The 12,601-nt window shown below is 43.7% G+C and overlaps 4 protein-coding genes across 4 annotated transcripts; 1 reads left to right on the top strand and 3 right to left on the bottom strand.

The window, feature by feature from the left end:
• Window positions 1–400: 400 nt before the first annotated feature.
• Window positions 401–2,723, bottom strand: F5Y00DRAFT_187744 (cytochrome P450 61). The gene is made up of 4 exons (XM_048005114.1): window positions 2,158–2,723; window positions 1,931–2,081; window positions 626–1,877; window positions 401–568 (listed from the first exon to the last, which is right to left on the bottom strand). The coding sequence occupies exons 1-4, from the start codon at window positions 2,312–2,314 to the stop codon at window positions 530–532; spliced, it is 1,599 nt and encodes a 532-aa protein (XP_047860649.1). The 5' UTR covers window positions 2,315–2,723; the 3' UTR covers window positions 401–529.
• Window positions 2,724–6,004: 3,281 nt separating this feature from the next.
• On the top strand, window positions 6,005–6,879 carry F5Y00DRAFT_248000 (uncharacterized protein). The gene is made up of 2 exons (XM_048009361.1): window positions 6,005–6,622; window positions 6,652–6,879. Exons 1-2 carry the CDS (start codon window positions 6,432–6,434, stop codon window positions 6,740–6,742), a joined length of 282 nt encoding a protein of 93 aa, XP_047860648.1. The 5' UTR covers window positions 6,005–6,431; the 3' UTR covers window positions 6,743–6,879.
• On the bottom strand, window positions 6,880–8,556 carry F5Y00DRAFT_247998 (DASH complex subunit Ask1-domain-containing protein). The gene is made up of 3 exons (XM_048009360.1): window positions 8,322–8,556; window positions 7,250–8,249; window positions 6,880–7,165 (listed from the first exon to the last, which is right to left on the bottom strand). Exons 1-3 carry the CDS (start codon window positions 8,517–8,519, stop codon window positions 7,038–7,040), a joined length of 1,326 nt encoding a protein of 441 aa, XP_047860647.1. The 5' UTR covers window positions 8,520–8,556; the 3' UTR covers window positions 6,880–7,037.
• Window positions 8,557–8,818: 262 nt separating this feature from the next.
• F5Y00DRAFT_247997 (Spc98 family-domain-containing protein) lies at window positions 8,819–11,888 on the bottom strand. The gene has a single exon (XM_048009359.1). It carries the CDS (start codon window positions 11,720–11,722, stop codon window positions 8,843–8,845), a length of 2,880 nt encoding a protein of 959 aa, XP_047860646.1. The 5' UTR covers window positions 11,723–11,888; the 3' UTR covers window positions 8,819–8,842.
• Window positions 11,889–12,601: the final 713 nt, after the last annotated feature.

Below are 12,601 nucleotides of genomic sequence, written 5' to 3'. Positions count from 1 at the left end.
GGTAACTTAATTGCAATTGTGATGTCACAGTTAGGTACCGCATGGTACGCGGGTACTTCTATTATAACACCTGAACACCTGAAGGGCAAGGTCAGGTTACCTATCACCAGTTAACATCATCCTAAAACTGCTCTTGCGATTTAGACCTGAAAGGAATGTTTTAACATTTCATCCCTTTCCCCTTTCTTTCTCTGAGTCTTCTATATTATCGAAGGGCCTTGTCAACCCTCAATTCTTTCTTAGTGTTAGTCATTCTCATCAGACTTCTTGAGCAAACCTACATGTACCTAATGTTATAAACCCCGCTAGGTTCAAGGCAAGATATCATGCTCGTTTAAAAATTAAGGTCTGATTTGGCCGCTATAAACATCTCAACCATCTCAACAGTCGTTGGCATCGACGTCCCCAGCCATAGCTTATATACAAGACCTGTATTACTATTACTATATTCTACTTTCGTTCCTTTCGTTACACGGCCCCTGGCCCTTCTTCAGCTTTTTCATGCTAATGTCATTCTTAATTAAGGACATTACCATTTTCTCTCCTCAAATGTTAGAGGGCAATCATCCTGATAATAATTAGCTTTGAATTATTCCAAGTGGAACATGGAATACGTGGAACATACCTTGGGGAAGATGGTGGCAAACACCTTGATCTCATCTGAGTCAGGCGTTGCGTGGTGTTTCCAGTCGAGCTCAACCGAGGCCTTTCCGATCATAAGGGCCAAGTTGAGTTGAGCATAGTGCTGACCGAGACAGTAGTGAGGTCCCGTTCCGAAAACGAGATAGTTCTTGGCGCCCTTCTCCTCAGCGTCACCGGTATAGTATCGTTCAGGATCGAACTCGTCAGGGTTCTCGTACACTTCGGGATCGCGAAGAGCTACGTATGTAGTTGGGATGATCATGGCACCCTTGGGGACGGTATAGTTCTCGGTAACGGGGAAAGCCTTCTTGGCCTTGTAGGGCACCATGATGACAGGAGGACGCCATCGGAGAAGCTCCCTGACGACTGCGCGAGTGTATGTCATCGACTCAAGCTGATCCAGATTTACAGGGGCATGAATGTCGCCGTTTCGCACGCGGTAGTTCTCCTCACGGACGCGGTCTAGAACATCGGGTCGGTTGGCCAGGACCTGGAACATATTGGTGGCTGCACTCGAGGTAGCGTCTTGGGAAGCGAAGAGGAACGTGAAGAGAGTTCGGGCAATTTCCATATCGCTGAAATCACGCAACAGGGGTGACGGCTTCACCATGCCTTCGGTTGAAAGACCCTTTTCGGTAGCTTCTGTCCATTTCTTGGAGGCAAGAATATCCTTGATCCAAGCATCCATGATGCAGGTGACATCACCACCGGCAGCCATGCGAACCTTTGATTTAGCAGCGCATTTGGCAAGCTCATCCATGACCATAGTCGCAGCTCGCTTGCCGTACCAGGTTCGGGTGTAGGGAATGATGATCGGGAAGTTGACAAGATCGAGAGCAGCGGTAACCAGGTAGTAGTCATCGGCAATCTTCTTGCAGGCAGAGTCGGGCATGTAGTATCCAGCAAAAGTTCGAAGCGAGACGGTACACATGAGCTCACGGAACTCATGCATAAACGGGATGGGCTTTCCTCCAGCCTCTTTCGTCAACCTGAGAAATCTAGCAAAATACGCCTTGTAAACAGCTTCCTGGCCGGGCAAGTAGCTTTCGAGAGCTCGTCGGGTAAAGAGGCCATTCAGGCCTTTGCGATAGTCGACGTGGGCCTTTCCGTCTAGGAATACCCAGCTATCCTCTCCGAGGATTTTCGTGGCAATATCAACAACGCACGGCTTCACGTACGTCGGCGAGTTGAAGACTTTGCGAGATAAGTCGCGAGTGGAAGCGATAACAACGAACCTAGCATTAGGTTAATAAATCTCGATAAGACGTGGTATGGAAAAGGCGCGTACTTGTGGAAGACGGAGACACAGCTCAGGGGGCCGCTGTACCACTTGGCCTTATATTCTTCAAATTTGGGATTGAGAGACTCTAGGAAAGGGCCCATGAACGGCAGCTTGAAGGCCGGTCCAACGATAGAACCCTTTTGTACGAAATAGCTGACTGTTTAGATTTCTGTTAGCCAACGCGGTTCTGTCTATACCGAAACTCGAAACTCGAGAGTATTAATAAGACGTACTCTGGTCGTACGCGACAGCTACGGCAATGAGGGTAAACAACCATGTCATAACGCTCGCATTCGCGATAGTGTTGACCATGTAGTCAACTTGGGGAGGCAAGGGCCCGAGCGGCAAGTCGGCCAAGGGCGACGTGAAACTCGTCGCATTCGCAGCCATGGTGACCGTCAGCAGGAATTGTGCCGGGCTGCTTCTGGTATAGGGTATATTGCGCCGAGATCTTCTGTGTAAGGTAGTCGTGGGAGAAGCGCCCAATATATCCCGAGATCCACCAGAAGAAGGAATGGAAGGGGGAGGAGGTCGAATTAAAGGACGGCGACAACCCTTTCGACACGAGAGAGAGGTTGACCTAAGATCCTAAGATAGAAAAGGTGAAAGGGGTGAAAAAGAGCGAGGTGGTGGTGGATATTTGCAGGAAATCTAAAGAAACCCACTAAAATTTGTTTGACTGGGAATATTTAATTATCGGACAGGAACATTGAACCCTTCTTTTTTTGAAAGGTTCACACCCTTGCAATCGACATTACTCCCGCAATCTTATGCACGGATAGTGCGATATCCGCGCCTTCGGTACTTGTACCTATCTGCCTATTAACTCATGCGAGCCCACCTGCCCACTGCACCTGGAAGTTTTTAAGTTTCCAAGAGAAGCGTCGAAGCGTTCAAGCGTTACATATCGCGATTCAATGGTCATCTCTAAAACGCCATTGCCTTTTGCTGATTGGTTGGCCCAGATCTATACATGCACCTATCTACGCTAGGTACTCGCTCTTACTCGCTCTTACTTCAAGGACGTTACAGAAGCTACGCTACGCTACATGTATCTCTTCCCCTTCTGAATCCCGCATAGAATAGAAAGTACTACAGGTGTGATAAAGCAGGGGCAGTTACATTGATGTACATGCCTAACGCATGCAGTAAGTACCTGTTTTGGTACTCCCAGCGTAGATTAACGCCGTTCGGTCTACGGATTACATATGGTACCCGTTAGGCTGCTTCATGTGGGGGAGCTAGCCGGGGAGCTAACCTTCTTCACTTTGACATTAGCAGACAGGCAGATTAGTGATGGCAGATTAGTGATTTGCTTTTTGCGCAAAAATCCAGTACCTATTACAAAGTATCCACAACAGCGCGTACCTGCGCGCATCTCGACGCTAAACGTACGAGCGATACGAGTATTTTCGTCTTTATTTAATCAAGAGGAACGATGTCGAGTCCGCAACGGACTACCTATCAGATCATTCACATACGTCTACTAGTGTAATATCCAATCTCCATATGGGTTCATTCCACGAACCGTTTTTGTGTTGACAATATGACAAAAATGCCCCCTGTCCTAGGTTAAGGTGATGCAATGCAAGTCACCTCAGACGAGCTACCCTACCCAAGACGGATTTAATTACATTGGAATTGGCCAATCATCCAAGCTAGACGTCACATTCCGCTATTCACCGCTCCTCAATTCCGTGGCCCAAGCTTGCAGCTCGCAGCCAGCTCGAATACGAATACGAAAAGGCCTAAGTTCGGATCGCCAGGATGCGGAGGGAAGGTTAAATTGATGCAGAATTCGTTATGTCGATCATTTGTGTTAGTTAACTATCTAAATAACATATTCATGTACATAACCAGCATGTCATTCCCGTAGGAGCAGCTTCTTATCAGCAACCCAAACTTCCAAGACTCTTTCAACTTCTAAGGGCTGTCACCGGGCGTAGGTAGTATAATAGAACAATCATGACCTCGGCTATAAAATTGATCTACTATTAAAAGGATAAATGCTAACTACACCAAACAAGAAGATTAGAATAGATTCGAGTTCAAAAAAACCAAGGGACGCAATGTCTACTTATATCCGTACTGATTATAGTCTCATGGCTATCAACCCTCGAACAATTCTATAGAGTTTGAGTTTGTTTAGTCTTCGCAGTCCCAAGTTACTCTTATACGAACACTCTCAAATACGCATAGGATTGAAAGAGGCCTTCGAAAAATGAGACGGCCGCATTCCATCCAACAAACAGTCTTAGCCTTTAGGTATAATACATAACAAAACCTAAAGTCCAAAAGGCAACTTTCTAAACGTACCTATGTATTTAGCTTAGAAATACTTTATACGCAATAAAATTATATTGACCGTCCCCTAAATACGCTATAGTTGCGACAAGTCCAAATATCAATCCTAGCTAGAGCATTCTCTGAGCAAAACATGTAGGGATATCTTAGTTACTCGTTATTCTCAGATCGTTCCTCTCGTCTGATCACCCATCTTTGTCAAGTTATTCGAAACTAGAGCCTCATTTTCAAGTGCCTATTCTGCTAAGCTCTCATCAACAACATGAGCACATATACATGGCCTAGTAGGTACGTGACGATACTACACTGGTCGGCGTTATCAGATATATAGTGTATATAACTTGGCAAGCGTAGCCTACATTTCGATACTATCCAAAGTATTAGAATGGTTCATGTTGGCTACAGTTAACTACCTCCTATACAGGAAAGAACTCTTCATGTGTGGGGTATCTAAACAATATAACATTTACTATTATTCGACCTAAAAATACCTAGGTAATGGCTTACATATTCCACGTGTTATCAAGTAGGTATATAATTTAGGTGTACGAATTATAACATTATAATCAAAGCTTGGACTTATTAGTATCGCTCGCTCTCTCTATCAATGGAAATTCAGTCTAACACGCTTCTTTAGCTAGCAAGTGGCTTTAAAGGCTATTTCGTTTCTATACTTCACAGTGGCCATCTCGTATAGAGTGGATAGACAGTACGATAGGCAAGGGAAAGTAAAGGGTTATTCGAGTATAGGAAGCTTCTACGTTGCATCGTCAACAAGCGCAGCCAACGAGTTTCCTATAAAGCGTAGGTACTGTAAGGTGGAGAGAAAAGAAACAAAACAAAAACAAAAACAAACAGCCCGTGTAAGAAGGGATGTGTAATGCTGCGTGAAGGCATCGTGACGGTGGTTCGAATGTCGTCAGTGCTATGCGTATTCTGCATATCCTAGCGAGGAACCCCTTCTAGATGATATCTGACCTACTTATCCCAAAATAGAAGCTTTACAGACTCAGACGCGAATACTATGTAGGTAATCGTTCCCTATTTACCCGGCAACTCTAGATTCTGTTGTACCTAAGAAAATAGCTCTAGGAAGGCTATTAGCGAAATGCATGCATGCATGCATAAATGTGCGAGTGAGTCAGGGCAGAAACTGACGTTGCGTGCCGAAAGACTACATATCTTAATACCTAAACTAATGCATGTGAATGTTACCTCTATCTAGTCTTAATGAGGCTGAGCTGACGATACTGACTCACGTATGCCCCGGTCGAAAGCCAGGCAGCATTTATATCTTCTTCGGAAGAAGATTACCTACGAGAAATTTCTATACGTAGTGTAAGACAGCAAGGTTTCAATGCTTGCTAATTTTTTCTGGCCCTGCGGCTTTGATAACTACCTGTCTTTGATGATACGCTGAATGATGTTGGGGGCTGTCTTGTATGGGGCTCGGTGTTCGGATATGTACTCGAATAGGACAAGTTAAGTTTCTAGAACAGACTCGCCCATGAAATAAGTATACATGAGGTCTATTTACGTGCTTATAGTATTATATGCTTTGCTAAGAGTACAGATACTATTTCTTGGCAGAGCTCGTTTCCCATGTCTTTATTGCGTAGTGAGATATCGTCAGCACTTAAGGTCTAATAGATCGAGGTGACGAATTCTCGGAGTATAGTCGCTGGCATCATTACCTAGTGTATGTAACCGACACGACTATCATTATCTTATCCTGGTATTCAATGGTCTTAGCTTTGACTCACACGGGATAATATGTATGCCTAATAGATAGGTGTTGACTAGTATTCGAAACTAACTTGCCCTGTTACAATGCGAGATACATTGCCCAAAGCGGCAGTATGCCGCGATGTAATAGAGGGTGTGACTACATACCTATGTACATATCTAATGGGCATATCGATCGTGTAGATGTATCCAAGATATATATAATACGTTCCCCGCTCCCTTGCCCAACAACTATATTTCTTGCCTTTTATATATCAGATCATCAAGAAGCAACTGGCACCGGATAGAGCCAACCTTAGGAAAATAAGTAACTTAGTTTTGCGACGGGCTCGGACCTAGACGGCTACCTCTCCTCACTTATCAACCCAACAGAAACATTTACCAAAGTCACAGTCGTTTACTCTGCATAACCCCATCATCCTCAACGGTATACAAGCAAGCCTACGCACAAGACATCATGAGCCAACCACAAGACAAAACCGTCACCGACGTCGAGAAGGCCCAGTCCACTTCCTCCGACACGGCCTCCATATTCTCGACAAGCTCATTCGGCAGCGCCAAAGCTCTGTTCAAGAAGCACACCTCAAGCAAGTCCAGCAAACCCGACGGGTCCAACTCCGGCTCCAGCTCTAGTCCCACACAAGCCGAGTTGAACCGGATCGCGCAGCGGAACCAAGTCAGGATGAACTTCTAAGCCCCCTAGCTCTACTATACGTGGTACACCTTGTTCGTCCTTTCGGGACGGCCGGTTACCGGTTATTTCGGTGACGGAATAAGGGGGTAGATAGGATGTTAGGGCCACGTTCCGGCAAGAAAGCCTGGTATTTTCTGGATTGATGGACGAAGGATAGGACATATGTTTCTTAGAACGGGGAGAATTACCTTGGTATATGCAGTTATGCACAAGCAAGGGCGCAACATGGTAGAAATAGGAAGAAATAAATAAAGGGGTATCTTTTGTTTTGTCTAAATGCCTACTCGTACTATAATAACAACAAATATTGTTCCGGGATCGGGCCTGGTCTCATTAATGTACATTGCCGACAACCTCTTATGACGTGTCTTAGAATGTGTCGTCTAGGATATTTTGATTCATCTTGACCATGGTCGGGCTGTACTCGGACGAATCGTCCGGTGCTGCGCCGGCCGTGATTAGAATATCGTCGACGATCCGCCTGCTTGCCTCTCGTGCTTTTTACACCCGTTAGTATATCTTACAGCTATATAGGCTTCATAAAGAGGTTATAGTAGTAAACGAAGAAAAATTCAACTTACCGGGTGTCTGCATAAGTTTACTCGGCGGCAGCGCAAACTGAATCGTCTTTGGCGGGCTCATCCCACCAAAATCGTCATCGTCATCACTGTCCCAGTTGATCTCATCTGGATCCTTTTTAGCCTTGCCTTTACTCAGCCCCTTATCCCTAGCCTCCGCAAAGATATCTCTCGTCTTCCTTGCCGTACCCGGAGTCTGCACACTGACCCCTGGTGTTCTTGGAGTATCGCTTATAGCTGGGCGGCCTCGTGCTAGCCGTATGGGCGACATGTACAAGTCGCTCCGCAGCTTCGGCATCGCTATCTCGGGCGAGCTCATAGGACTCTCAGCCCACAGTGCCCTACGCGTCCTATCTTCCTCTCCTTCGACGGGCTTGGCGGGGGATCTGCCGCGAAGACCGCGCGATTGTAGCGGCAAGGCAACAGTTTTGTGTGGAGTAGCCTGAAGTCGGTAATTTTTATCGAGGATACGGTGCAGTAATGGATCTTTGTGCTTGCTGACCGCAGACTTGGGTGCTGGTTCTTCTAGCACAGATGAAGAACGCGGCGTCATCGACATATCCGGCAGCCTCGATTGATTGCTTGCCCTCGTGTGGACTGGCAGTTCCAAGCTGTCGTCGTCATCGGCAAGTAAATCGTCCTTAAAGATAGTATCCTCGCCTTTGAGTTCGCGCCGCAGCTTCTCGTAGGGTGACTCAAAGTTGGCAAACTGTGGTTTTTTCATGTGCGGTAGTGATTTCGTAGACGGTGCCCGAGGTGTGCTTCCCGTTATCTCAGCATGGTCAAGGATGGAGTCATCGGGCATATCGTGTTGCTCCTGGTGTTGCTCGGCATAGCCCGACTGCTCGACAGTCATGTCCTCGTCGGCAGTGGCGTCGTTATAGTTAGATGTTGTGTCCTCTAGGGCCGTCTCCTCAGCCGTAGTGGTCTCGCCATCGCCGGCTAAATCTTCGTAACCGGAAAGTGACACGTTGGCGGATGCTTCGAAGAATTGCTTCCAGAACTAAACAATAGAAGGCAGGTAAGTTAATAAGTCAATAAGTGTATAACGAGCTATTTGTAAACCTGCACATACTTTAGACGCTTCCCAAACGGCTTTTGAATGCTCGCCATATTGCTCTACGAGAGGTAGGATGCTGGTAGTGACAATTCGGTGCGCCTTGTTAAAGTTGTGGTCAATTTCTTGTAGCGTTAGGGTAATTGACTGCTCTAATTTCTCCAATTCCTCTGTTAAAGTCAGAGGCCTTGCTGAGGATGGCCCAGGTCGAGACATCTTGTTGACTTGGCATGTGGGAATAAAAAGTTGAAGGATGAAGCTAAGTAAATTGTTATGCGCTGAAGGAAGGGCATAATTTACATGTACCTATGTACTTACTGATTTGAGTAGTGGGGTCCGTGGTTGCGCGTTGGGAACGCGATGCGGGGTTGCTAAGGTACAGGTACCTTTGTACAGTAGGTATTTTATGGATGTACTTAAAGGGGATGACCAATTAAGAGGCTAAAAAGGGGTAAGAAAAAAGATACACATATCAAACATATCAAACCACAATTATCGTGGAATTATATTCATTTGGGGTATCTTATGTTCTTATTTAATTAATTCCTCAAGTGGCCGTAGTAGCCTGACATATCAAGCTTGATCAAGAGTTTATCAATGGTATTCTCCTCCTTGACGTCCTCACCACGTCTTCCGTCATCCGCTATTATATCGTTTGCCGTCGGTTTCCCTTTAAGACCTCCCTTCTCCTGGAGGGCGCGACATACGGTTATAAAAATGTCTACCTTTTTCTTGAAGGCATCATAAAGACTTTTGGGTGACAAGCCCTCAGTTTTGCCTTCATTATTACCTGATGCTTCTAGGCGGGCTATTCCGGAAAACTTCAGAATAATACTAAAAATGTCTTCTAGCAACTTCATAACCGGCTGCTGTCGCTTTCGAAGCAATAATGTATGCATGATGCGATCAAGTAGTCGTTCTTGCTCTTCTCGTAGCTCGTCTGGGCTGAGAATTCGTGCGTCTTGGGGATCAAGGTCTGATTTTGAAAGGTTATTTTCTATATCTGCAAGTCGGTTTTCGAATTGTTTCCACGGCATCTCGATGCCCGTATCAAAGAAGTAAGAGCTGATGCTTGTAACGAAATTATGTGCTTCGAAGCGAAACCGTATTGAAGTATTGCTGATATGGTACCAATTGGATGTCCTTGCAAGAGTATCCCGAAAGAGTTGTTCAACAACATAGAGCATTCGGAGTACTTTAAGCAACAACCTGAATATTTTGTCGTACTTGAGTAGAATTACGGGGGTAAAAATCGGCGAGAGAGGAGCAGGAGGCTTATACAAGAGCCGAAGGAAGTCCAACGCTTCCAACGAGCCGGGGTCTAAGCATTTGTCGACTTCCTCGCTTGAAAGATCTCGTACACCAAAGCTAATATCGCCGGGTAGATCATATTTCCCATCTATCGAAGGAGCCGTCTGAGGTGACGAAGGCAGAAAATTTTCTGCCAGAACCCCCATCAAAGTTAACCGAAGTTCCGAACTGGCCGGAGGCCAAGTATCTCTCCCACTTAAGCGAAGTCCCATTGTACCACCACTTAGAGCAACACCCGTCTGTCGTTCAGCAGTGTCAAGGTTAGGATCAAATAATGCATGGGAAAGGCGACTGCAGAACATGCCGTTCCCAAGTAGATGGAATTGTTTCTGCAGGGATAAATGATCTCGTAGATGATGCGCACTGAAGAGTAGCTTCATGTACTCCCGATTGATAACTCGTGCTTGTGCTGCAACGAGCGGACCGAAAGAATAATATGGTATTAATGACCAATGCGGTGAGAAGTCCGAAATCCCCTGCTCGACAATGGCTGCCGTCTTGAATAAGTCGTCATTAAGCAATCTTGCCAAGTTGTCTTCCCTAGAAATTGTAGTTGGCGGCTTGTCGAGGGCTGCAATAGATGCTAGTAATTGTCCTTCAAGTTCAGTTTCCCCGTGCCCAAAAAACTGCCAAGTGTAATTCCCATTTGGTAAACTATCAGTCGAGCCCGTCAGCTGACATGCAGCACTCCCCCCTGTAGATTGATGCTGTAGACTTTTGGACAGGCTTTGCTCGTAGGCTTTTACGTCTTCTCGAAAACGTTCTATGGATTTCCAATTGAAGTGCCACTGGAGAGGGGGAGGATTGCTCTTGGTGATAAGCTCCATCTGACAGATTGGATGTTCTGGATGATGTGTGCGAAGGAGTCGTAGAGTTTTGCCAGTCTCGAATATAACCAAAGCCACCTCGCTCGGGACAAATGTTGGCATACGCTCTTCGTCAAGCATGTAATCAAGCTCGTCGGTCTCGAATCCCAAATCGTCTACGATCTGAATATTTCCGACTTTGATAAAGCTGTTGCCGGGATCCTCTTTAGTCAATGGTACCCCTCCTTCGGTTCGAACCCCTATCCACTTCTCTGCGAACTGAGTCCAAGGCGTAGAGACACGCGACAGAACTTCACGCATAACTTCGCTTAGGGCTGCATTAGTATGCTCTAGTGATTGAGCTTCCTCGAAGATGAGAGATAATGCCTGCTCATCGGTCTTTGTCTTTGAAACATTCAATATCAAGTTTTTGAAATATGCGAGCACTGTTTGGATGGGTTGGATAAGTGACTTCAGCTGCAGGAGAGACCGTATATGCCTCGCCCTAGCTCCAAGAATCTTTTGAATGGTCATTAGGGTCATATCCACGGCCTTCGCGATAGCCACTCTGACTGCACCCGGCCTCGTCTCATATATGGCTTGTACATAAGTTGAAAGGAAACGAGTTGTGTTTCCACATTCTAGACAACACTGTTGAAGGCCCTGTAAGACTTCTAATGAGTAACCTGAAATTCTCATCTTGTCTAGATTAAGAATGAAACCAGCTTTGTTCTCATCCCATGTGAAAAAGACTGAGCCTCTGCCAAATGCAAGGCCTAGCAAGGCCGTAAGATACGGGCTGGTTTGAATAACATTGCTCTCGGGATCCCCAATATTGAGGGGATCTTCTGTGTGTTTGATTGTAGCGTCATATGTTCCTGGCCCGGCTTCGGTGATAAATAATGGTACCGGCTGAGGAGCATCAGGCACTAAGAAATCGTCCCATGTTTTGTACTCAAATTCAGCTCTTGCTGGTTTGTCCTTTAGAAGCCACGATTCGTCAAACACATCAAGGTCATGTAGATTTGCATCGTGAAGCGTTTCGGGAATGGGAGCGATTTGACAGTCTGTCTCATCAAACCCATTGAGATCTATAGGTGTAAGTGAATCAGGCAGCTTGAAGAATCCATCAACGTCTGCGTTGGCGGGCTTGACGGTAATATGGCCTTCAGCCGACTTATTGGAACCAGGAAGATCAGTGTTGAAGAATTGGCTATCCGACCCTGACGAAAGTGTTAACAACTTTGAAGATAGGTTGTAATCCGGAAATGCGAATACGTCGGCAAAGTCTTCATTCGCCATCTTATTGGCTTAGAGATTATAGAATTCATTTGTGTATTTGGCTGAGAACATTTCCATAAGAGCTATCTGAGATGCTGAGGTACTGGCCGCCGGGATCATGAGATGGTCAAGTAATGGGAAGACGATAGGAATATCATGTACTTAGTACCAAACGCGTAAATTAAAATGTCATTAATTGCAAGCCACGCTAGGTATCTCACAACCGCGCAAAAAGGCGTCAAAAAAGGTGGCGCACCTACCCCAAGCCATAACTTAACATTAATATTAATATCATAACTTTAATTATTTATAAAATTGTTAATTTTAATTAAAATAATTAATAAAAATTATTATTAAATAGTTTTAATATATAGTTTATTATTTTTTAATTTTTTTAATATTAATTTAACGTTAAAATATAAAATTAATATATTTATTAATAATTTTTTTATTTTAATTAAATTATTTTTTAATTATTAATTTTTTAATTTTAATAATGTTATAATAATTATAAAATTTTAATATATTTTTAATTTATTTAATAATATTTTTAATAAAGTTAAAATTAAAATTATTAAATAATATATAAATAAATTTAATATTATAGTTTTTTTTTTAATTATATATAAAGTTATTTTTTTTTATATTATAAATTAAATTATTATTTTTTAAAAAAATATTAAAAAAATAAGATTTATATATAAAAAATAATATTTAAAAATAAAGATATTTTTAAAAATAATATATTTAATATTATATAAAAAAAAATTAATTATATAATTAATTACTTTATAAAAATATATAAATATTAATTAAAATTAATAAATCTTATTATTATATTAAATAATTTTATATATAAATTAATTAATAAAAATTATTTATTAATAATATTTTAATATT

The sequence above is a fragment of the Daldinia vernicosa genome (assembly GCF_022497035.1).
Source record: "Daldinia vernicosa strain CBS 139.73 unplaced genomic scaffold F5Y00scaffold_68, whole genome shotgun sequence".
Lineage (NCBI taxonomy): Eukaryota > Fungi > Ascomycota > Sordariomycetes > Xylariales > Hypoxylaceae > Daldinia > Daldinia vernicosa.
This window is presented reverse-complemented; position numbering and strand designations above follow the sequence as displayed.

What these genes read in the sequence shown, in the direction of transcription:
- F5Y00DRAFT_247998 (XM_048009360.1), bottom strand. Translation starts at nt 8,519, where the DNA reads ATGTCTCGACCTGGGCCATCCTCAGCAAGGCCTCTGACTTTAACAGAG. An exon ending in CCGTTTGGGAAGCGTCTAAA is followed by an intron (nt 8,250 to 8,321) that starts GTATGTGCAGGT and finishes TCTATTGTTTAG; the next exon opens with TTCTGGAAGCAATTCTTCGA. An exon ending in TAAACTTATGCAGACACCCG is followed by an intron (nt 7,166 to 7,249) that starts GTAAGTTGAATT and finishes GGGTGTAAAAAG; the next exon opens with CACGAGAGGCAAGCAGGCGG.
- F5Y00DRAFT_248000 (XM_048009361.1), top strand. Translation starts at nt 6,432, where the DNA reads ATGAGCCAACCACAAGACAAAACCGTCACCGACGTCGAGAAGGCCCAG. An exon ending in TCTAGTCCCACACAAGCCGA is followed by an intron (nt 6,623 to 6,651) that starts GTTGAACCGGAT and finishes AGCGGAACCAAG; the next exon opens with TCAGGATGAACTTCTAAGCC.
- F5Y00DRAFT_187744 (XM_048005114.1), bottom strand. Translation starts at nt 2,314, where the DNA reads ATGGCTGCGAATGCGACGAGTTTCACGTCGCCCTTGGCCGACTTGCCG. An exon ending in TGTGTCTCCGTCTTCCACAA is followed by an intron (nt 1,878 to 1,930) that starts GTACGCGCCTTT and finishes ACCTAATGCTAG; the next exon opens with GTTCGTTGTTATCGCTTCCA. An exon ending in TTGCCACCATCTTCCCCAAG is followed by an intron (nt 569 to 625) that starts GTATGTTCCACG and finishes AATTATTATCAG; the next exon opens with GATGATTGCCCTCTAACATT.
- F5Y00DRAFT_247997 (XM_048009359.1), bottom strand. Translation starts at nt 11,722, where the DNA reads ATGGCGAATGAAGACTTTGCCGACGTATTCGCATTTCCGGATTACAAC.